Source organism: Lampetra planeri, chromosome 36 (genome assembly GCF_965212315.1).
Source record: "Lampetra planeri chromosome 36, kcLamPlan1.2.h2, whole genome shotgun sequence".
Taxonomy (NCBI): Eukaryota; Metazoa; Chordata; class Hyperoartia; order Petromyzontiformes; family Petromyzontidae; genus Lampetra; species Lampetra planeri.
In genome coordinates this window covers 9,472,107-9,494,066 of record NC_136142.1, presented here as the reverse complement: position 1 = coordinate 9,494,066, position 21,960 = coordinate 9,472,107, and the positions used below count along the sequence as shown (strand labels likewise).

At 53.3% G+C, this 21,960-nt stretch overlaps 1 protein-coding gene across 1 annotated transcript in view; it reads right to left on the bottom strand.

Annotated features, from left to right (window-relative positions):
* Window positions 1–695: 695 nt before the first annotated feature.
* The window catches only part of LOC144730778 (transient receptor potential cation channel subfamily V member 6-like), a 30,642-nt gene continuing 9,377 nt past the window's right edge, over window positions 696–21,960 (bottom strand). The window contains exons 3-15 of the mRNA XM_078611521.1: window positions 19,042–19,164; window positions 16,499–16,639; window positions 14,894–14,992; window positions 14,415–14,590; window positions 14,170–14,316; window positions 13,219–13,431; window positions 10,260–10,346; window positions 7,885–7,961; window positions 6,703–6,868; window positions 5,603–5,669; window positions 4,475–4,743; window positions 3,117–3,223; window positions 696–2,511 (exon numbers count right to left, since the gene is read on the bottom strand). Coding sequence (XP_078467647.1) covers window positions 2,193–2,511; window positions 3,117–3,223; window positions 4,475–4,743; window positions 5,603–5,669; window positions 6,703–6,868; window positions 7,885–7,961; window positions 10,260–10,346; window positions 13,219–13,431; window positions 14,170–14,316; window positions 14,415–14,590; window positions 14,894–14,992; window positions 16,499–16,639; window positions 19,042–19,164 — 1,991 coding nt within the window. The 3' untranslated portion in view covers window positions 696–2,192. The remainder of the gene's footprint in view (window positions 2,512–3,116; window positions 3,224–4,474; window positions 4,744–5,602; window positions 5,670–6,702; window positions 6,869–7,884; window positions 7,962–10,259; window positions 10,347–13,218; window positions 13,432–14,169; window positions 14,317–14,414; window positions 14,591–14,893; window positions 14,993–16,498; window positions 16,640–19,041; window positions 19,165–21,960) is intronic.

Genomic DNA, 21,960 nt, shown 5'->3' with positions numbered 1-21,960 from the left:
AGAACAAGTGCAACTTCATGGGAAGCCAAATATAATTAACGCTGGGTTATCTTTGAACAGCGTATCCAGGTTGTGAAGTAATCGTGTTTGTGAAAAATTCATATAAATGTACTTTGATGTAATTCTACTAATGCGAGCTTCTACCATTAGCTGCTTGTAACTCACGACTCTATTACTATAAGAATCTTAAAAACACAAACATTCTGTGTCTACACTCCCATTCTACATACGTACACAATAACATGTTTTTTTTAATTTAACACGTAGGCTTTCGCCACCAATATTATCCATAATAGAGCTTTTTGGGTTACATTGCGTACATATAAATGCGTCGTTTAACCCTCCACCACCCGACACAGTCAATTGGTAAACAAAACGAGCGTGGTTAATTCGTTACGAGCACATTGGCATGTGTTCTTTATGTGACAAACCTTACTAATTGGCTGTGTCGGGTGGTGGCGGGTTTAACGACACATTTATATTTACGCAATGTAACCCAAAAACCTCCATTATGCATAACACGTTTTTAACGTTTAATAGAAAAAAAAATATTATCCGTATTTTTTTTATTTATCTGTGACAAAAATCAATGCGACTACCACGGTGAGAGAGAGAAGACACACGCGAACTCGTCGGGGTTGGGATGGAACCCACGACCTCCTGCGTACCAGATGACATCCAAGGACTCGCTCGGGGGCCTTTTTAAAACAACTTTAATTTTTTCCTAAAGATGTCAGGCACACAGCGTGTGTATGCGCAACTCGACAAACACACTTGTCGGTACAGCACCATTGATAACACGTGGATAGAGTATACAACACATCCTGGAAATCTCAGTCTCTCGTGCTCGCAGGCCATAGATGTGTGTAATGTGGATCACAGCATTGATTAAAGGGCTTACCTTTAATTGCAATAGGTTGTTTGTAATCACAGTACAGACAGGGCCCCGCAGTACAGACAGGGCCCCGCAGTACAGACAGGGCCCCCCAGTACAGACGAGTTCATTTCACATTGATTCAGGATTTTTCTTGAATTGCAGGAATTTATTTGGAGGCCTTTCATCTGCCAGGCCAAACCTCAATGCTTCTGCACTTGGCAGCGACAACACTGGAACATCAGAGGGGCTTGTCAAACCCATCAGAGAGTTTACATCGCCCCTTAAGCCGTCGAGCTGCCTCCATCGCAGAGACAGCCTCTTGTTCCTGGTTACAAAAGTCGGCATTTCACCATATAATACAGTGACATTACATTGTACAGTCATTTTCTATCCACCGCTGGCTCAAGGCATCCCCCCCCCCCTAAATGCATCAGTCACAAGGGATTATTTGACCATGCTTCACCATTCGTGTCGGTGTTGGGGGGGGGGGTGTTGGCGCTCAGGACCGGGTTCAGATATTCCACCCACCAACTGACATTAGCCACGGCTGGCAATCGAACTATGGGAGCTTTGTCTTGTTTGTTGTCGGGTTTAGATGGCGAGATGCACCAAAAACTGCTCCAACGCCTCGCTCAGTGATCGCTGGCCGGAATAGTTTTTGAGCCCACTCAGTGGCGATTGCAAAAGAGGTGCTGGTTGGATGCAGCAGGCGCCAAATTAATTGCCTGCGTACGAGCAAGCGAGCTATCCTACGGGCTAAGCGTGACCGGCGTTTTGCTTGAACGCCGGCAATGCCGAGCGACGTCACCTCGCGAGGTTCCGCTGCCTCGTGGCCACCAGCGCATTCACCGCGCCGCGTGGCACAAAAGTTACCCGCCTCTACTGAACGTCTATGGAAAAAGAGCTTTAGAGCTCATCGGATTTTTTCAGTATAAATACAGATTCTGATGCTGATTCTGGAAGCCGCTTGCTTTGTATTGTGATCAGCAGGGGGGGGCTTGTGCCTGAAATACTTGAAAAATTGTAGCTGGTCTCAGGAAGGGTCATATTTTATTTAACAATAGTAGCTATGGTATTTCAATTAGAAGTGGCCATCGAATTGGTCCAAAGCCATCCGGTCGAAATCGTCGCCTTGCACTACAAGTGTGGGATTGCTTTTTTTAGTTTTGAAATCGGTGCGATTACCTCACACGTCACTTCCCCTTGGCACAAAACTGGAACCCACAGATCTGCCAAGTCGAGAGAAGAAACAAGAACCAAGCCCCCTCCTGCGTCTAAACTGTGGCGCGTGCCGCTGGGTTCGGCGCGGCCGCATTCAGATCTGGTAGACGACCTCGGGGGCCTGGTCCTGTGACGTTTGCGAGTTTGAGCGCCGGTTGCGGAACACGGTTTCTCGCAGGATCTGCCAGCCGCGGCCTGACGAGCGGCCGGCGAAGATGGAGGGCGGCACCATCAGCAGGTGCAGCTGCTGCGGCTCCTGCTTGGCGGGGCTGTACGTGTAGTTGTCGCTCCCGTACTCCTCCTCGGGCCCCTCCGCCTCCGCGGCGCCTTTGCCGCCCTTTGGCTTCGATTTTTGATTGCGGCTCGTGTAGCTCTTGATGTTGTGCATGGCGTTGTCGCTGCATTCTTCTATCCTGTGAACAGACGGCACACCGATCAGCTCCGCCACGGAGCCAGATTCGCGCGTCTGCCGTGGGCCGGTGAAGGCTCACGGCAGCTTTGTTTTGGCTCTTCGCGTACGCGCCTCTCCAAGGCACTCGTGCGCAAAAAACACTCCGCGGCGCGGAACGAAGCAGCCGCGGCACTTGGCGTGACACGGAAGTATGTAGGAACATTGGTCATGACTAGTCCAGTGCATCGCGAATGCGCATCGATCGCACACTGAAGTAGGCTCTCTGAAACAACAGCGCCGTTTTGAGTTCATTTCAGAATTGGTTCGGCGATGGATCTCGAACGTGAGCTCGGTAGCAGTGTTCCAGGCCTTTGGGCCGGAGACCCCCGAAACTGCGCCGGCCGTATCGCGCGCGAGGTTTACACGCGGCGGTCGCAGCGGGAGGTCGCCGCGAGCCGCGGATCGGAGTCGGAGTCGATTTGGGTCTGTTGAAGATGCTAGGCACTGATCGGCGAAATGGGATGGAGCAGCGAATGACAAAAAATGTAATTGTACGGGTGAAAATTGCGCGGGTGCCGTCGATGTGTGGCAGTGGGGTGGACCCGGTGAGGGGTGAGGGTGTCGCACCGGAGGAACCAGCGCTTATCCAGGTCGTAGCCTCCTCCGAACCAGCCGATGCGGGGCCACAGAGCGCGAGGCATCCGCCTCTCCAGCAGAATCGTGCTGGCCGCCACCTGTTGTCATTGTCGTACCAAAAAAAAACCTTACATGAGCCAATCCTCTGGATGGGAAAGCAAGCACAGCCGATGCAGTCCCCTCTGCTTCATTTACACCCAAAGCAAATTCCTCCATCTGAGTCTATTTCAAGGTCTCCCCCCACCCCCCCATACCTCTCCACCCTTCTCACTCCACTCACCACGACAAAACCACCGCGCCCTACGGAGCACGTGTAACAATCTGCTCATCGCACCCAGAACCAGGCTGAGCGGAGTCTCTCCGTAGCTGCACTGGCAGCCGTCTGGAACTCTCTCCCACTACTGCACATGTGTAGCATCCAAGCACCTAAACTTATCCTAAACTTAACAAACTTTTACATTTTTATATTTTACCAGGTAAGGCCCCACTGAGCTACGTAGCTCTTTTTCGGAAGCGACCTGGTCATCACGAATGACAGCTCAACGAAGTGGGTCATCGTGTGGACATTTATAGCAGCTATATACTTTAAACGCGTGTTTCTAAATGTGGAGGGAAAACCCGGAGGACCTGGAGAAATATCCACGTGACCACAGGGAGAACATGCAAGCTCCAAATATAAAGCAAGCGTTAGGGTCGGGATCTAAAACCATGACCTCATGTATACCAGGCGAGGTAGTTAACATCTCGCCACCGTGGCGCCCCATATTTAAGCAGCAGTCCAAGACTTTCACTTATACAGGCTCAACTGTTCAGACTCACCTATTCATGAGTAACTGTTCAGGCTCGCTCCATGCCTCTTGAGTTCTCGATTGAACAATGCGCACGATTTGCGAAATGTACACGCGTTGTAAATTGTGTTTGTTATATCGTGCAGGCTGTTGATGCGTATGCACACGTGTGTGTGTGTGCGTGTTAAACGCAGCTTGTGGTGGAGTGGCGGTACAAGTGGTTCACACACTGTGCTACGAATCCAATGGTCTGAGTTCGGTCCCTGGCCACGGCGAACGTCAGTGGCGATTACCTGAACAATTTCTGGCCCTCTTCGAGATCAACTGAGCCTGGAATGCGTACCTGGTGGGAAGTTTAAAAATCTCCGTACTGGGCAGGCGGGGCCACGCGCCGCCCTTTCACGCTCCACCAACACCTTTTATCTGTGCTCGCCAACAGCACTTTCCCATCAAAATGTAGCTATAATGGGGGAGGGGGGGACTTTAGTATTTTACACGTGCGTGCGTGCGCGTGTGCCGCGTGTGTGTGTGTGTGCACGCGTGGGCGCGCGCGTGTTTGACCTGCGTGCGCCACAGCTCGTCGTGCTCCTGTGCCACTCGCCAATGGGTGTCTCCCATGGAGGCGATGAGCAGGTTGATCATGAGCAGAAAGGCAAAAATCATGTAGAAGACGTAAAGGATTTTGATGATCTCGGGCGTGTTGAGGTCGTAGTTGATCGGAATGTCGAGCAGGCCGAGAAAGAGCTGGAACATGGTGAACCACACGCTGACAAAGCTCTGCCACTGTGGCCAATTTTCAGGATTCATCGTCTGAAAGGTCAGGTGGAATGCTGTGGGGAAAAGGGGGGGGGGGGGGTGTCAGGCAGGGAGAGGGCGGTATAGCACGACGTCACACTTTTGTGTGGTTTGTCAGACACGTGAATGGAGGCCCTATGTTTTGATTTTCGCAAATAGATGAAAACTGCACACACACATACACGGCATGCTCTGACTCGTCACAAAGAAGTATGCATTGTGGTGCCGGTTCGTATTGACACTGCCAACGGAAATAAAAACCCAAGGCTACCGACACAAAAACTAAATCTGCAAAGCGAAGGGAATCTCAAGGCCAACCAAAATCTGCATCCATGAGGCATTGGTGATGGCAGTTCTACTCTATGTATTTAAATTCAAGACAAAGACAAGACAAATATCCCCCATATAGCCTTAACATACTGTTGGGGCAAGTGCTGTTAGCAAGCACCTATGAAGGCCGGCACTTTGAAACCTTTATTAGTCCTTACCTTCGCAGCGCTCCCACCATATATTCTCAGCAGCTCTCCCGCGATATTTCTCACCTGATGACGATTGCTTGTGTTGCGATCGAAACGTCGTGATATGGTTATTTTTATTTTTAATATTTTTTTTATTATTTGATCTATCTACGTGGCTTTACCAAAAGACCCAAGAATAGAAAAATGTATACATTATTATTAGATCATGTTTGTTTGCATGTTTACCACAAGTCTGTGTGGTGCATGCAGACTTGATGGTGTTTCAACATCCTAACACGTGTTGTATTGCCAGAAAGAGTAAAACCTATTCTTATTTTCTCTCCATTAACTTGGCCGGGCTGGGACTTGTTTTTTTTATTTCCGTGGCTGTGTCCCCCGTGAGGTCTCCCAAGAGACTTAATGACGACGTCTTTACCGCAGGTAAAGCCCATGAGGACCATGAACATGAGCCAGCACACCCGGAAGACGTCCCCGAACAGCATCTGTATGAGAGGGGGGAGCGACGCACACACACACACACGAGCAGCCAATTTTTGTTTTCGAATTTCAAGGAGCCGCGCTGCAGCCCCTGAATGAGCCGCCCGTGGCTCTGGAGCGGCAGGCTGCCGGCGCCTGGCTATGGGGGACGGTGACACAGGGCTCGCTGGCAACGTACGGCTTGAGAAGTTACGTGGAATACATTTGTGGTGCCGTTACCGGAACCGCTACCGATTAAAATAATTCTCATCGACCGCCCATAAATGGGATTGGCCAAACGCGACTTTTGAACGCAGCCACCCCGAAGAAAGTCTCACGAGGGCTGTCCTGTCCTTCGATTAGCACGGTTGGCTACGTACGGTGCGAAATACGTTCAACATACATACACTGTTATTATTTACATGAAACAAAAACATAAAAATTAACCCAATTAACAAGTTGGGTTTGCTTTGTGCCTTGAAAATCAGGGGTCAGAAACCTTCAGCCCACGTTCATAATTAACCCTGTGAATTAATTTCATACATTCCACAAGCTCGGCCACTTCTGTTGCTGCAAAAGGCCTCTCTCTCTCTTGGAGTGACTGAGGTCTGTGTGTGTGTGGTGAGCGGTAGTGGAGCGACCCGAGTTCGATTCCCGCTCACGGCCAACACCTGTGACGATTATCTGAGCCAGTCCTGGGCCTCTCTTAGGTCAACTCAGCCTCAAATGAGTACCTTGTGTGGTGTGTAAACATGGCCACTAGGGAGACAAAGCTGGCCGGGTGTGGTGCTGGCCAGCCACCCCCTCGTGCGCCGTGCTGGCCTTCATAGGTGTTTGCTAACAGCACTTGCCCCAACAGTCTGTGAAAGGCCACACGGGGGATGTTTATCTTTGCTAATATATCGCCCGCCAAAGATATTTGAAAGTCCTATTCAGCCTTCAGTGTTGAATAGTTTCCCCACCTCTGCTATTGGACATCTGTGAAAACAAGCTTGATAGCTCTGATTCTGATTAAATGCACAAAGCGCGCAACCGGAATATTGGGGATTCACGTCGCACCTTCTGTATCATGACGGTGAACGAGCCCAGCATCTCGATCCCGCGAGCGAAGAACAGCGTGTAGCACCAGCCGAGCACCAGCGCCAGCGACATGGGCACGGACTCCCCCTGGGCGCCCGCGAGCCTCATGACGAAGAGCAGTCCCACGAGGCACGCGTAGCACACCCTGAGGGGGGGGTCCACGCGGCACCACCGTCGTCACGGAGCAGCGGTGGCGGCGGTACAACACCGCGTCGCACAGCTTTGTGGGTGCCACCCAATAGACTGTGGAGCCCGCCCATTCCCTGTTGCCGTCTGAAAACGAATCTCCTTAGAAGCGCTTTTTGCGAGTTTCATTTTTTGTACTCCCCCCACCCCCGCCGCCCGCAACTTCGATTCAGCGTGGTTGGCTACGTACGGCGCAAAATAAGTTTAACATACGTAAATAGGGTACGTATTAGCTCTAGATTGATCGTGACGTGATGATGCATCAGTTCGTCAATTAACATTCACTATTTCTCTCGTTCCCGCTCGCGTATTTGCCCACTACCGTGGGGGTGTCTGCCGCCTCTGTCAAACTTCTCCACTCATTCCTGTCCCTAGGTGCCATCTTCACGTACTCCGCACAGTCCCTCAGATATTCCGGCTCACCACTTGGAGCCCCCTCTCTACAAAACCGGCTTCTCTACGCGGTGGGCGGGAGGGCGGCAGGTGCCTGCGCACAGCGCGGCGCTTGTGGCGTGAGCGTGGAAGGAGAGGTCGCGCTGCAGACGTGTGACCCAGTCTGTGAACACGACGCCATCCCAAGAAGCGGCTTTACACTCGCACTGCCTCCTCCGCTTGGAATTGATTACGGGAGACCGAAGGCTGCACTTTTGGGCCGCCTCCGAGAATGAAAACGAATGCAGTTCTTTTAATTTAGTTTTTATCTCCCGACGGCGTCCGAAGAAGACCTCTGCAAAAATGTGTCCAGCGCCGCTCTCGCGCCCGGCGACTCACGCCCGAAGCAACAACAAATCTGCCGTGTGGTGACAGCAACGCGGGCCGCTCCGGGGGCAGAAAAGTGCAAAGGGCGGGGGGGGGGGGGGTGAGGGGGGTTGAAATGCACCGGAGGGGCATCGTCCCCTCTCCCCGCACGGGATCTTTGCTTGTGTGTTTCGTGCGAGACGCGTGAAGGTGCCGGGGGGGGGGGTGGGGTCTCACATGATGATGTGGAAAGGCCCTCCGGTCACAATGTTTCCAAAGTAGCGCGAGAACCCGATGCGGATCATGTCCGGGATCTAAGTGAGGGCACAGGAAACACGCACAGCCATAACAGTTCATAAAAAAATACAAGTTCGGGGGGAAATAAATCACACGCCTGCCCACGGATGTCATAACGACGCGGCAACATGCGTTCGCTCCTCTGATGTATCTCATTGGCAGCATGTCAGCTGACGGGCTAGCTGTCAAAGCTGTTTTTTATTTATATATGTATTTATATATGCGTAGTCCTTTTCCTCCGATGGCTTTTCTCAAACTTTGGGCAACCATTCATTCAACTGGTCCGGCATTTAACTGGCTAAATGTTCCTCAAAGCAATGAAACTTTACACTGCAGGTTCATTGACATTTTCACGAGAGTTGTGGTGACTCCCCTGTTACAGACGGATGTACCAGAGAGCTGAGCTCTAAATGTTTTCAGTTGTAAAGCTTTAAAATACACTCGATATGACATGGGCCTGTACTGATGCCTGTGTGTGTGTGTGTATGAACCATACTTCGCAATGGTTAGTGCACTACGCTACAAACCTGGCGACCCGAGTTCGATTCCCGCTCACGGCCAACACCGGTGACGATTATCTTAACTGGTCATGGGCCTCCCCTATGTCGACTCAGCCTCAAATGAGTACCTGGTGTGGTGCGTAAAAACATCGCCACTGGGGAGACAAAGGCGGCTGGGCGCGGTGCTGGCCACCCACCTCCTCGCGTACCGTTCCGGCCTTCATAGGTGCTCACTAACAGCACTTGCCCCAACAGTCTGTTACAGGCTATAAGGGGGATTTTTGTGTGTTGTTTTGTGAACCGTAGATGTACGATGTAGATTGGCCACACCCTGTTTGTGTACTCTCATGTGTAAATTCTGGATAGAAATCGCGAAATAAGCCACATTTGTTTATTCCCGGAATTATGCAATTTGTGCACCATCTGAGCCGGCAAGATATGTCATCGGTGTAAGGCAACAGTTCGGTGTGGAAATGCAGGGAAGTAAAAAGGGGGGGGGGCCCTATTCGTGGGCAGATGCGTTGGCTGTCTCTCCGTCACCTTTGGCGGAGAGACGGAGGTCGTTTTTTTTTTGCTTGCAACAACGACAAAAGCAGTCGGTTCAAGCGTTTTGTTGTTGTTGTTTATAGTTCACGTGCCGGTCGATTCCACACGCGGAGAGACATATACACGCGAACCCCCGTTCCGTCGCCACGATTGTGGAGTCCGCCAAAGTGGAGAGAAGCTTTTTTCTGGGGGGCGGGGGGGGGGGGGTTGCAGGGTGAGAGGACGTGGCCAATGATGGCAGCTGCGCCTTTATCTGAAGTGTTCTCGTGTCAGGGGTTGCCACTCGGCGCAATGGCCGTCCACGCAAGCGGGGTCTGGCTGGCGGCATGCGCGTGGGTCTACGGGAGAGAGCGATCACCGTGGCCAGAAAAAACAAGAATAAGCCGCGGAATGAGACAGCGCAGCCTCGTTATTGGCCACGGCGCGACGACTGACGGAAGGGAACGGAGGGGAGCGTTCTGCACGCGTTTAGAAGTAAACATGCTTACTGAACTAAACTAAAAACTCAACTATTTTTTATTTCACCAGGCAAGGCCCACTGAGCCCTGTAGCTCTTTTTTCAGAAGCGACCTGGCCACGGATGATGGCTCAACGACGTGGCTCACCGCATGGAAATGTATCGCAGCCAAATACTCTAAACGCGTGGTGATGTTCATTCTAAATGTGGAGGGAAAAACCGGAGGACCCGGAGAAAAATCCACGCGACTACGAGGAGAAGCAGGCGTCAGGGTTTGGATTGAACCCACAATCTAGTATACTAGATTTGTGTTTCTATTTCATTGATACCTGATGATGATTGCTTGTGTTGCAATCGAAACGTCGTATGCTAGTATTTAATTTATTATTTTTTCTTGATACGTGACTTTACCGAAAGAACCAAAGAGTAATTCCTGCAGTCACGAAAGCTCCAAATTAAGCCACAACCTCCTGTATACCCGGCGAGGTAGCTAACATCTCCGAGCCACCGTGGCTGCTGACCTGCTGCACATTCCTCTCGTTGCGTTTCGCCGCAACCCAAGTGCAGCGTTTGCCGCTCGGCAAAGAGAGAGAGAGGATGGGGTGAGAGGTGGGGGGAGGGCCCCTCTCCTTTGCGAGCGACAGAGAGAGACCCAAAACCCACGACCTCCAGGCGAGGTAGTTAACGCATCGCCACCGCGGTGTGCTGAGAAACGTGGGCAACGACACAGAGATACTCGGGAGTACGGAGCGTGCGTGACACCGGGCGGGCTGGACACAGAGCGGACGCGGCGGCCGCAGGGCCCCTCTCACCTCCAGGAGGAGGATGGTGATGGCCCCCAGGATGCTTATGATCTCGCCCCCGAGACGCACAAAGTCCAGCTGTGTTTGGTAGCTCTCCTGCACGGCCAGGCACACGGGTGGGGGGGGGGGGGGCGGGGAGGGCACGGTACGTCCATCAAAACGATCGGGGCAATGTCACTCGCCAATATCATTCGCCAATGGTAGCCACTGCTCCACTTGGTCTTGTGTACAATGTCCAGGCAACATCTGAGACTGGAGCTTGCCCTATACACAGAGCGGTCGGCAGGAGTGGCCTGCTGCTGCTGCTGCTCCGTGTGTAGGTGTGGTGCAACAGCGCAGCGGCCGCATCGGCCAGTCACCTCGGTCAGTCAACCCACGGCACCTGGATCTGTCCCGCGACCTCCGAGCCTTCGGCCTTAAGGAGCACACAGCCTGGAACAGGCTCCATGGGGAGGTCACCGCCACTTAGTGGCGAATGGCGGTTGTTGTTGTTGTTTGTGCGACTGCACTTGGGAAAACGGACCAAGGGACACGTGGCGCTGGGCTATGGAGAGGGGTGTGGGGGTGAGTGCGAGGTGACGAGTGAAGGCTGTGGGGGGCTCTTGCCGGTGGCAGTGGCAGATTGTCGATAGATGCTGAAGGTCGCCAACGGTGGGACAAAAATGTCTGTCGTGTCACGAGAATGACGCCGGGTAGATTCGCTCCGTCCCACTGCACTGCAGTTTTTCGTCGCCTATTTGTTCTCGATAATGTTCAACATTGAATGGTTTCTATTTTCTAACTCTTTTACTTGGTGATTTAAATCACGCACTCAGCTCGCTCGGACCTCGCCATCTACTCCCGAGAGGCAGTTTCCCAGCTCGTCGCTCAGATGGCACGGGCTCTGCTGCACGGAACGGAGTAGGAAATCCACCTTGGTCCAATCCCCCCCCCCGCCCGCCCACGACCTCTTCACAACCCGACACCTCGAGCACCACCAGCCGACGGACCCTGCCGGGAGTTGCCACCACCTGGCACCCTGGATGGCTATGCCCACCCCCAGGTGCCAGCGTGATGGCTGCGTTAAAGACACGATGCCCTTCGCGGGGGAAGGGGGGGGGGGTCTGTGACTAAGCCGGGCAGCACCCGCCGCCACCTGGAGACGTGGCGTGCCATGGCAGCCAGACGCCCGGCACGCCGGAGTCACTCCGACACGCTTCCTCCCTCTAACGTCGCGAAGCCTCCCTCCAAAGAATGTCGAGAAGCACGCGATTTGGTGCTGGCGATAACAACCGCGTTTGCAAAATGCGATTTGTGAATTTCATGTCTTGCCTGTGCAGCATCGATTGTTCAATTGCTTGACGTGCACATTTTTATCGAGGGTCCGTGTGTTGTCTGTTGCTTTGCTGCCTTGCCCGAGAGTGGTAATCGGTGTAATTACCCACGATACACTTATACACTTTTATCTATTTGACGTATTTATGTTTAGTGACTTGCTCATCTGTCCTATACTTTGCACTCCGATCGTTTTTTTTGCATCGTTCGTTCTTGCAACTTTCTGACCTCGCGCCCCTCTACTGGAACATCTCACTGGGGAAAAAAGAGCTTTATAGCTTATCGGATTTCTCCAGGGATAAGTTAGATTCTGACTCTGACTGTGACTCGTCAAAAAACTACAACCACAGCAATTTACCGATGACTTATTAAAGTCATAGAGTAGAAGCCCTCTTAACACTACTATACACTACAATACACTACTATACACTACACTATACACTATAATACTAAACACTACACTACTACACACTACACTATACACTACACTATTATACACTACACTTCTATACACTACACTATACACTTCAATACACTACACTACTATACACTACACTATACACTATAATACTACACACTACACTACTACACACTACACTATACACTACACTATACACTACAATACACTACTATACACTACACTACTATACACTACTACACACTACACTACTATACACTACACTACTATACACTACACTACTACTCACTACACTACTATACACTACACTACTATACACTACACCACTATACACTACACTAAACACTACACTACTATACACTACTATACACTACACTATATACTACGCTACTATACACTACACTACTATACACTACTACTCACTACACTACTATACACTACACTATACACTACTATACACTACACTATACACTACACTACTAAACACTACACTACTATACACTACACTATACACTACACATTGGGCTCTACGGAGGCCCGTCGTTAAGCGGTTTAGACGTTACGAGGGGTTCTGCTGTGCTCTGTATTTTTGGCATCATTCACCAAAAAGAGAGGCCAACAACACAACACCTTTTGCCGTCTTTTCGTAAAAAATAAAAATAAAATGTTTTGCAAATGTCGCGCGTCGTGTGTCAGGTCAGGAGCGTAACAGGCGCGAACGTTGCGTCAGTAGGACCTGCCGGCTGTCACCGGTTTGGGCCACTGTGCCGAGTTGTCAGCCAAAAAACAAGAAAAACGAGAAAAAAAATCAACCAACCAACCCCCGAATAACGTGCGGCTAAGAAACCGGTTGCAAAAACTCACCCCGGTGGGTTTTTTTTTCGCCACCTGTCAGAGTCCACGGAAACCCTCGAGCAGAGAGAGCGAGAGGGCTTTTCATAACAACTCAAACGGGAGCCAAAAATGCAAAGGCGGCTGACAGCCGATACCGTGGCGATGGTATCGTCTGGCATCCGCTGATTCAGCCGGTTTGGTACAAATTAATGCCTGAGATAACAAATCGTGGACCTCTGTATGAACCCCCACCCCCCTCTCCCCCATTGCAACAGCTGCAGGTTTACTGTGTCAAGAGTGGAACAGACTCAGTGGGGCTCAAAATAGGGATGATTGCAAAATGCAGCTTAACTGACCCCCCCACCTCCCCCGCCCCAAGCGATGGGTGAAGTTGGCACGCACGGACAGGGGTTTCTGGACGAGGATGACGTCGTCGCGTGGGTCCGTGGCGTTGTCTCTGCGCATCATTAGGGGCCGGTAGATGCAGGCGAGCGAGAAGCTGATGATGTAGACCATGTAGAGCATGGTCCACATGCGGAAGTAGCGCCGCCCGTACCGCGTCCACTTGATGTTGATCAGCTCCTTCACGGGGGTCACCTCCAGGATCTGGCGAGCCTGAGGGGTGGCAAAGCAATTTGACCCCGTCGTCAGCAAGTTGCCGGCGTTGTTGGACGTTTAGCCCAGCACCAGCTCAGAACCTTTATTGAGACTGGAAGAATCCCATGAGCTGTGAAGCTCGTTTTGTCCAGTAGGGGCAGGTCAGAGAGTTTCAGCAAGAAACGATACAAAAAGCGACCGCAGTGCAAAGTATAGGGAAGCCAAGCAAGTCACTAAAAAAAGAAAAGTAAATGAAGAATAAAAGTACAAATTGTACAAACACATCACGTGAGCACGTGGCGGTCGGTGCTTCTCTGAGAAAGAAGCACGGTGGTGGTGCAAGATGGTGGTGGTGCAAGGTGGCGGTGGTGCAAGGTGGCAATGGTGGTGGTGCAAGGTGATGGTGGTGGTGCAAGGTGATGGTGGTGGTCCAAGGTGGCGGAGGTGGTGCAAGGTGGTGGCGGTGGTACAAGGTGGTGGTGGCGGTGGTGCAAGGTGGTGGTGGTGATGGTGCAAGGTGGTGGTGGTGGCGGTGGTGGTGGTGCAAGGTGGTGGTGGTGGTGCATGGTGGTGGTGCAAGGTGGTGGCGGTGGTGGTGGTGGTGCAAGGTGGTGGTGGTGCAAGGTGATGGCGGTGGTGGTGGTGCATGGTGGTGGTGGTGCAAGGTGGTGGCGGTGGTGGTGGTGCAAGGTGGTAGTGGTGCAAGGTGGTGGTGGCGGTGGCGGTGGTGGCGCAAGGTGGCGCGCTCTGTCAGACCTCGCGCTTGTGGCTCGTGGTGATGATCTCCAGCACCGAGCGATCGTCCTCCCACGAGTCGATCTCGCTGAGGTCATACAGGGTGGACGTCACGGTGCCCAGCGACCACTGCACCACTCTGCGACGCTTCACCAGGTGCTGGAACATCTGTCAACATCGGGCGTCGAACGTCTCCGGTCAAAGCCACCGGAACTGAAGATGGCACAGCCTTGAGACGCCGCCGGCCGTCCAAGTGCGAGACTCACCACCACGTTGCCCTTGGCCGCGGCGAGCTTGAGGGGGGTGTAGCCGTGGTGGTTGAGAATCGACTCGGGGCAAACATCGCCCTCGCCCCACTGCGTGCTCGCCAGGATGAAGTCGTACATCTGGCAAGCGATGATGCGGTTCGTCTGGAGCACCAGCGTGTGGAGGACCGTGTTGCCTGCGTGCCGGGGGAGCGCACATTTGGGTGGGGTGGGGGGTGGCGATGAGGCATTGAGGCGCCGAGACGCTGCTCGTCTCTCGCACACTGAGGGGTGTGCGCGGGCACGCGGCTCCCGATGATTCACGATGCGGCGAGACTGCCAAACGGCAGAAAGGCGGCGGGAGGGGAGCCGCTCCTCACCGCCAACTCTGGGAAGAGGACCGCGCGTGGGGGCGAGTGCTGCGGCCGCCTTCACCTGTCCCACGTGCGGTGAGAAAGGACGCGTTGTGTGACTGGCCGCCTGAGGAGGTGCGCGCTCACCGCGGGAGTCCTGCGCGCTGACCCTGGCCCCGTGCTGCAGGAGCAGTCGCACCAGCTCCAGGTTCCCCGTGCTCGCGGCGAACGACAGCACGTACTCGCCTGGGGGGCCCGGGGGGGGAGGAGGTGGGGGGCACACAGCACGCGCACCACACACCATGCACTCGCCCCCCACTCCTCACGTGCGCTGTCTTTGCACTTTTTTTTTTAATCTAAAGTTTACATTTTCACCAACAAAACGTCCCGCAGTTGACGTATTCCACAGTCGGGCGATTCCTTGCCGAGAGGCGCCGATCGCGTGGCACTTATGGCGATGCTCGGAACACCAATGATTCGGGTGGAAAAATGTCCCCCCTTCCATGTGCCCGATCAGCGTGGCCGAGATACATTTTAGGGTGGCGGGTGAACGTCGGTTGAGGGATGTTTCAAGGTAGTAGGCCTCGTGTGGCCGCAGGGCGTGTATGACATTAAGTCCTAACTAAACTGTAAAACTAAAAATATATTTTATTTTACCAGGTAAGGCTCCACTGAGCTATTTAGCTATTTTTAAAAAGCGACCTGGTCATCACAAACGACAGCTCGACGAAGTGGCCTATCGTCGTGTGGGCATTCAATGCAGCCAAATACTCTGAACGCGTGTTTCTGAACGTGAAGGGAAAAACTCACGCGACCACCTAGCCACCATGATGATGATAATGATGAGAGAGAGAGAGACGCAAACTTCAAATATACAGCAGGCGTCAGGGTCGGGATCAAAGCCACGACCTCCTGTATACCAGGAGAGGTAGTTAACATCTCCTAGTCACCATGATGATGATAATGATGAGAGAGAGACGCAAACTTCAAATATACAGCAGGCGTCAGGGTAGGGATCAAAGCCACGACCTCCTGTATACTAGGTGAGGTAGTTAACATCTCCTAGCCAGCGTTGCGCCCAAGTCTATGGCCCCTGGCCCATAGCTAGCCCACTCCTGTTTAAAATTTCTCTTTGGCCAATCTCCTCTCTATCAGGGCAGGGTACAAATATGTCGGGTGAAACCACAGTGAGCACGAGAGTCTGCTGACCCCATGATTTGCGTTGCTCCTAAAAATAGCCTCAGCCATGGCCTCATCGATATCAAAACTCAGCCCTGCGGCTCGAGAGAGAGAGAGCGCAAGTTTTTCTGTGCCGACGGGCTCACTTTAGTCGAGAACAGTGCCGGGTGGTGTCATAAATCTTATTTTTTAAGTCGTTGTTTAAGGCATTATTGCTTGTTTTCACATTTTGTTGTAAGTTCATGGCACCGGGATTTCACCTCAGCCGGTACGTCTCTGTAGATAGGACCGTGTGCTCGGTAGCGTTCCTCAGAGCAGAGTACTCCGATACTTATAGAATCATTGGGGTCACCGTGATCTCACATTATCCTGTGATCTCACGTACTGTGAGATCATATTCTTAGTATTTCAGATCTTAATAAGCTTTGCAACTGATGCTGTGTTTCGTCAAGTTCATTTTCATGGTAACTCGGCATCAACGCAGCCGTGACCACGGTCATAGCGTCGCCGGACCGCGTCGCTACCATCGCCGCGCCACATTGCCGTAGTCGTCACGGCATACTGTGGCTGTACCGTAGTGCGTGTGCTTGCGGTGTTTGTCGGTGAAGTAGGAGCCGGTGGTGCGCGACGACTCCGCGTCCGCCCCGCGTAGCAGCAGCTCCTGCACCAGGTTCACGTTCTGGTTGAGCACGGCGATGTGCAGCGCCGTCTGACCTGCACGGACCGGGGGGCGGGAGAGGCGACGTTAGCCGATTGTGACGCAGCTGACGGCTTCACGGCTGCACGGGGGGTGCCGCTGCCGAGTGTGCGGGCCGGTGTGGCTACACCGGGGCCCCTGGGCTGAAGGGGCTCAGGCACCAGGCCGCAACGGAGCGGGGTATTTGGCCGGGGGCACCCCCCGTTTACTTGCGTGCAACGGCGCCCATGCCCGCCGCCCGCACTACGCCGCCGCTGCTGCGGTCGTGGCGTCCTCATCGTCGATGCCCCGCGGTCGCCACGGGGCCACACGCCCACGTGATCCCGCTCCCTCGCTGCCTCTCCCAGGTTCTGTTCCGCGCTTCTTCCTTTTGGCGCTCCGATCCCCGCTTCCCGCTTCGGCTTCGTCATTCGGTGCGGCTCGCCCAACGCCGACGCGCCGTCATTTGTCATTCACGCCGCGGCCGCCGAGGGGTTCGCGAGACAACGGCGGTCAGGATGTCCTGCCACATCCTCTGGAGCTTTCTGAAACCTCCTTCCGGCACCATGCGTGCCAGCCCGTAACACCGCTCACCCTTTGTAACTCATCCGTGTAGAGTTGTTGTCGCGTTTGTCCCCTGATTATTTCTGAAAGTGTTTTTTTTATTGTTCTCGAATTCCCGCAGCGCTGATGCGCGCACGGCACGGCAAGTGCGCATTACGAAATTGCCTGTGGTGGGATATCCAGCACCGTCCGCTTCCCCTGATAAACTAAACTATTCCTATAAACGATGTTGTATTCTACCATGTAAGGCCCACTGAAAATGATAGCTCAACGAAGTGGCTCATCATCACGTGGACATGTATCGCAGCCAAATACTCTAAACGCGTGGTGATGTTCATTCTAAATGTAGAGGGAAAAAACGGGGAGAGAGAGAGAGACGCAAACTCCAAATATACAGCAGCAGCCGTCGGGATCGAACCCACAATCTCCTGTATACCCGGCGAGGTAGTTAACATCTCCGAGCCACCGTGACTGCTGACCTGCTGTACATTCCTCTCGTTGCGTTCCGCTGCAACCCAAGTGAGAGAGAGAGAAGGTGGGGTGGGGGGTGCCCTGTGGGGGGGGGGGGGGGGGCCTCATTCTCCCCTTCCTTGTCGAGTGATAGAGAGACCCACAGCGCGTGACTGTCATGCGCCGGGCTGACAACCGGGCTGACAATCAGGGCTGGATGAAGATTGTGAAGGCCCCTGGGCTACAGGTACTGTGAGGCCCCCAGTAATATTTTCAAAAGGAAAACTAAGTTATAGAAAAATGTAATAATATTTTTACAAGGCTAACAACAAATAAAATTCAGCATTCACAAATAAAAAACTTTTCACTTCATCTCTGGAGTCCTTCCAGCTGGCGAAGGCCCTAAAGCCCCGGGCCTGAATCCGGCCCTGCTGACAATAAACCAGCGGCAGGGGGGGGAATCGTCCCAAGTGCTCCCTCCCTCCCTCGGTTTCGCCACTTTCGCTCAGCTGCGCGCAAAATAAAATATAAACCGGCATTCACTCCCCCCCCCCACCCTTCATCTCGCCGGCCAGCCAACGCCACTTTTTAGGCGATTTAATTTGAGCGTCACAGGCGGCCGCCATGCTTCCAGGCACGCGCCCGCCGCGTTCATCGAAGAGCTCCATCTCGGCCATCTGGCAGTACGCGTAATCCGAGCCACTACGGCTTCCTGCTGACCACGGCCTGACAACAATGTTGTTTGTAGCCAGGCTGGTCCACAGTGGTGTCGCGTGATTGACCATGACCCCCCCCACCCCCACGTCCATATCGCAACCCCCCCACCCCTCTTCATAGTAGCTCTGTGTCTAGACCCCCGTGGCAAAAACAACCGCTACTCGCCACTAAGTGGTAGTGACGTCACCACGAGGCTTGTGCCAGGCCATGTGCACGTTGAGGCCACGTGAAGTGTCGAACACCCGCTGGCAAGAGGTCACGGGGCAGACCCAGGTGCCATGGGTCGACTGACTGAGATGACTGAGATGACTGGCTGATGCACCACCTGTGCCCCCTACTCTGCCAACTTGCTGCATTTTAGCCGCTCGGCGCTCCGCTCATTGTTGTGAGCGTCGCTCCTCTTGTCCTCCGTTGTTGCTGGAGGGCGACTGCCCCCAAACTGTCCAGTAGTAGCACCAGCGTCCTTTACGAGCCTCCTCCACACACTGCCCTGGGGGCACGTGCGGCACCGCACCACCAATGCCCCCGTGTGAGCCCCGGGGGCTCTTCTCGCCTCGTGCGTGGCGCAGCCCGCGGTCGCTCGCATACCGCGGAGCTCGCCCGTGACCCCCTCGTCGTGGAGGGCCACGCGCGGCGGCCGCGTTCCCCTGCGCGCGACCCGGACGCCGGTGTCGTCTCGGGTTCGCGACCTTCACGCAGCGCTCGTTACCCCGGTAGAGGTTGGAGGTCATGGGCTCGTTGATGAGCGTGGGCTCCGCGTCCAGGAGGGCGAGCGCCGCGCCCAGGTTCTCGCACTGCACGGCCACGTGGAGGGCCGTCTCGCCCAGCACCCCTACACCACACCGCACCACGCATTACACCACGCGTTACACCACGCGTTACACCACGCGTTACACCACACCGCAGCACACCGCACCACATGTTACACCACGTGTTACACCACGCGTTACACCACGCGTTACACCACACCGCAGCACACCGCACCACACGTTACACCACGCATTACACCACGCGTTACACCACGCGTTACACCACGCGTTACACCACACCGCACGTTACACCACGCATTACATCACACCGCAGCACACTGCACCACACGCACCACACCGCAGCACACCACGCGTTACACCCCACGCGTTACACCACATTAAGCTACATTGATCACAGCGCAGAAAAGACAAAGACCCCCCGTGAAGCCTACAACAGGCTGTTTGGGGCAAGTGCTGTCAGCGAGTAGCACCTATGGAGGCGGCACGGCACACGAGGAGGTGGGTGGCCAGCACCACGCCCGGCCGCCTTTGTCTCCCCAGTGCTGATGTTTACACACACCACCAGGTACTCATTTATGGCTCAGCCGACCCAGGGGAGGCACAGGAACTGGTTCAGGTAATCGTCACTGGCGTTGGCATACCTGTCAAACCCTTATCAGTGCCCTACCTTATTACAGACCAATTCACCCCTTAGTGGTCACCCCGTGCCCATTATAAATCTCAACGTTCATCCTACAAAGTCCCATCACAAGGGAGAAACACAGACAAAATCAATGTTGTTGTCCGTAATGCAACGGCTGTAACGCCACATGGACCTGAAAACTCAATTTCCCTGTACAAGAATACGGGGTAAACCGTGTGGGTTGACACGGTATGCGTTGGCCATGAGCGGGAATCGAACTCGGGCCGCCAGGTTCGTAGCGCATTGCACTCCCACTGCACTGCTGCGCCCATCACAAACCACACACGTGGCAGCGACGCATCACGTGACGCCACACTGTGTTACACGTCACACCACGTGGCACCGTGCAAACACAGCATAGCACACAGCACAACGCATCGCACCGCACGGCACACACCACAACACACACAGCACACCGCATGGCACAGCACAACACACAGCACACCGCACAGAACACAGCACAACACACAGCACACCGCATCGCACCACACGGCACACACCACAACACATACAGCACACCACACGGCACACCGCACGGCACACACAACAGCACACACAACAGCACACACAGCACACGAGATGGTACCACACAGCACACGACACATGGCACCATGAACCACGTGGCATAACCATTTGAAAGTGGTTTGAAAAGGTAACAGCATTTGCATTTTAAATACACATTATAAACACCACCTGATGAATTGAGAAAATCTAATTCATGTGTCTTTGTGATTCATAATAAAGTTTTTGGGTTGGATCGCGTAAATATAGATGCGTCGTAACCCTCCACCACCCGACACAGCCAGCAAGGTTTGTCACGTAAACAACGCGCCAATGAGTTTACGACTTCAGCCCACCGGTGTGTTGGAGACAAACCTTAGGGGCCGTCCATAAATGACGCCACACGGCGTCACAAAAATTCAGACCCCCCCTCAAATATGACGTCACAAAGCTGTGCCCCCCCCAAAACCATATTTCCATTTTGAAAATAAAACATGCTTCAAATCACTTTAAACTATTGTCATTGTAGTGCGTATTTAATGTGGCGCTGCACTCTGATGTTGTAGGAGTGTTGTTATAACAATTAGTGTTGTTATAACAATTCTATATTTTTTTCGATTTAAATGCGTGGGAGGTGGGCGGGGGGTTTTCAAAGTCATATTATGCACCTCCCACGCATTTCACAATTAGCACTATTCGCATTCCTGCATTTCCCATAAATATGCTAAATTCCTCTTCAAATGCAAATTATTTTGTCAAGGCGCTCTTCCTCCTCCCTCACAGCTTAAATAGACACTCCAAGCCTAAGACGTGTCATTTAGACTCTGTCTTATCGACAGACATGTTCTTCACCTGAGGACGGCTGCTTGCGTTGTGGCCGAAACGTCGTGAGAATTATTTTATTATGTTTTATTTTTATTGTTTTATTACTACCCTTCTACGTGACTTTACCGAAAGAACCAAGAAGATGAATTCTATATTTATTTAAATTTGCGCATTTTTACGTGACGTCACATTTCTCAACCCCTCCCCGTCGTCACAAATATCTGACCCCCCCCCCCCCCAGGTGCGTGACGTCATTTATGGACGGCCCCTTACTGGCTGTGTCGGGTGGTGGAAGGTTACGACACATGTCTACTTACGCGATCGAACCCAAAAACCTCTTGTGCATAATATTGGTTCGCGAAAGCCTCCTACGTGTTAAACTGAGCTCTTTGTGAATCCACTGCAGGTTAATGTCACTGACACCACCACGTCGGTCGTGGGGGGTCCGCCACCCCGATGGTGCAGCACAGCGCGCGTTGCCCCATGAACCGGGTTAACCCGAGTTCGATTCCCGCTCACGGCCAACTTCGGTCGGGTCTGGTACCGGCCGCCCAAACCCCACCTCGTGTGCCGTGGTGGCCTCCGTCAGGTTCGCTGCTCGCTAACAGCATTTGCCCCCCAACCGTCTGTTTTAAAGGCCACGCTGGAGGATCGTTTTGTCTGTGTTACCGTACATCGCGCAGGGTCAGAGCGAGCTGGAGCCGGCTCAGATCTCGGCGTGCGAGTGAAGGCTGCTGTCTGAACCGGTTCAGATCATCACGCGGCCCGCCCAATATCGGCTGTGGTCGGGACTGGAACTCGGGGGTCGCCGGGTTCGCGGTGCACTGCGCGAACCACTTTGCCACCGCTC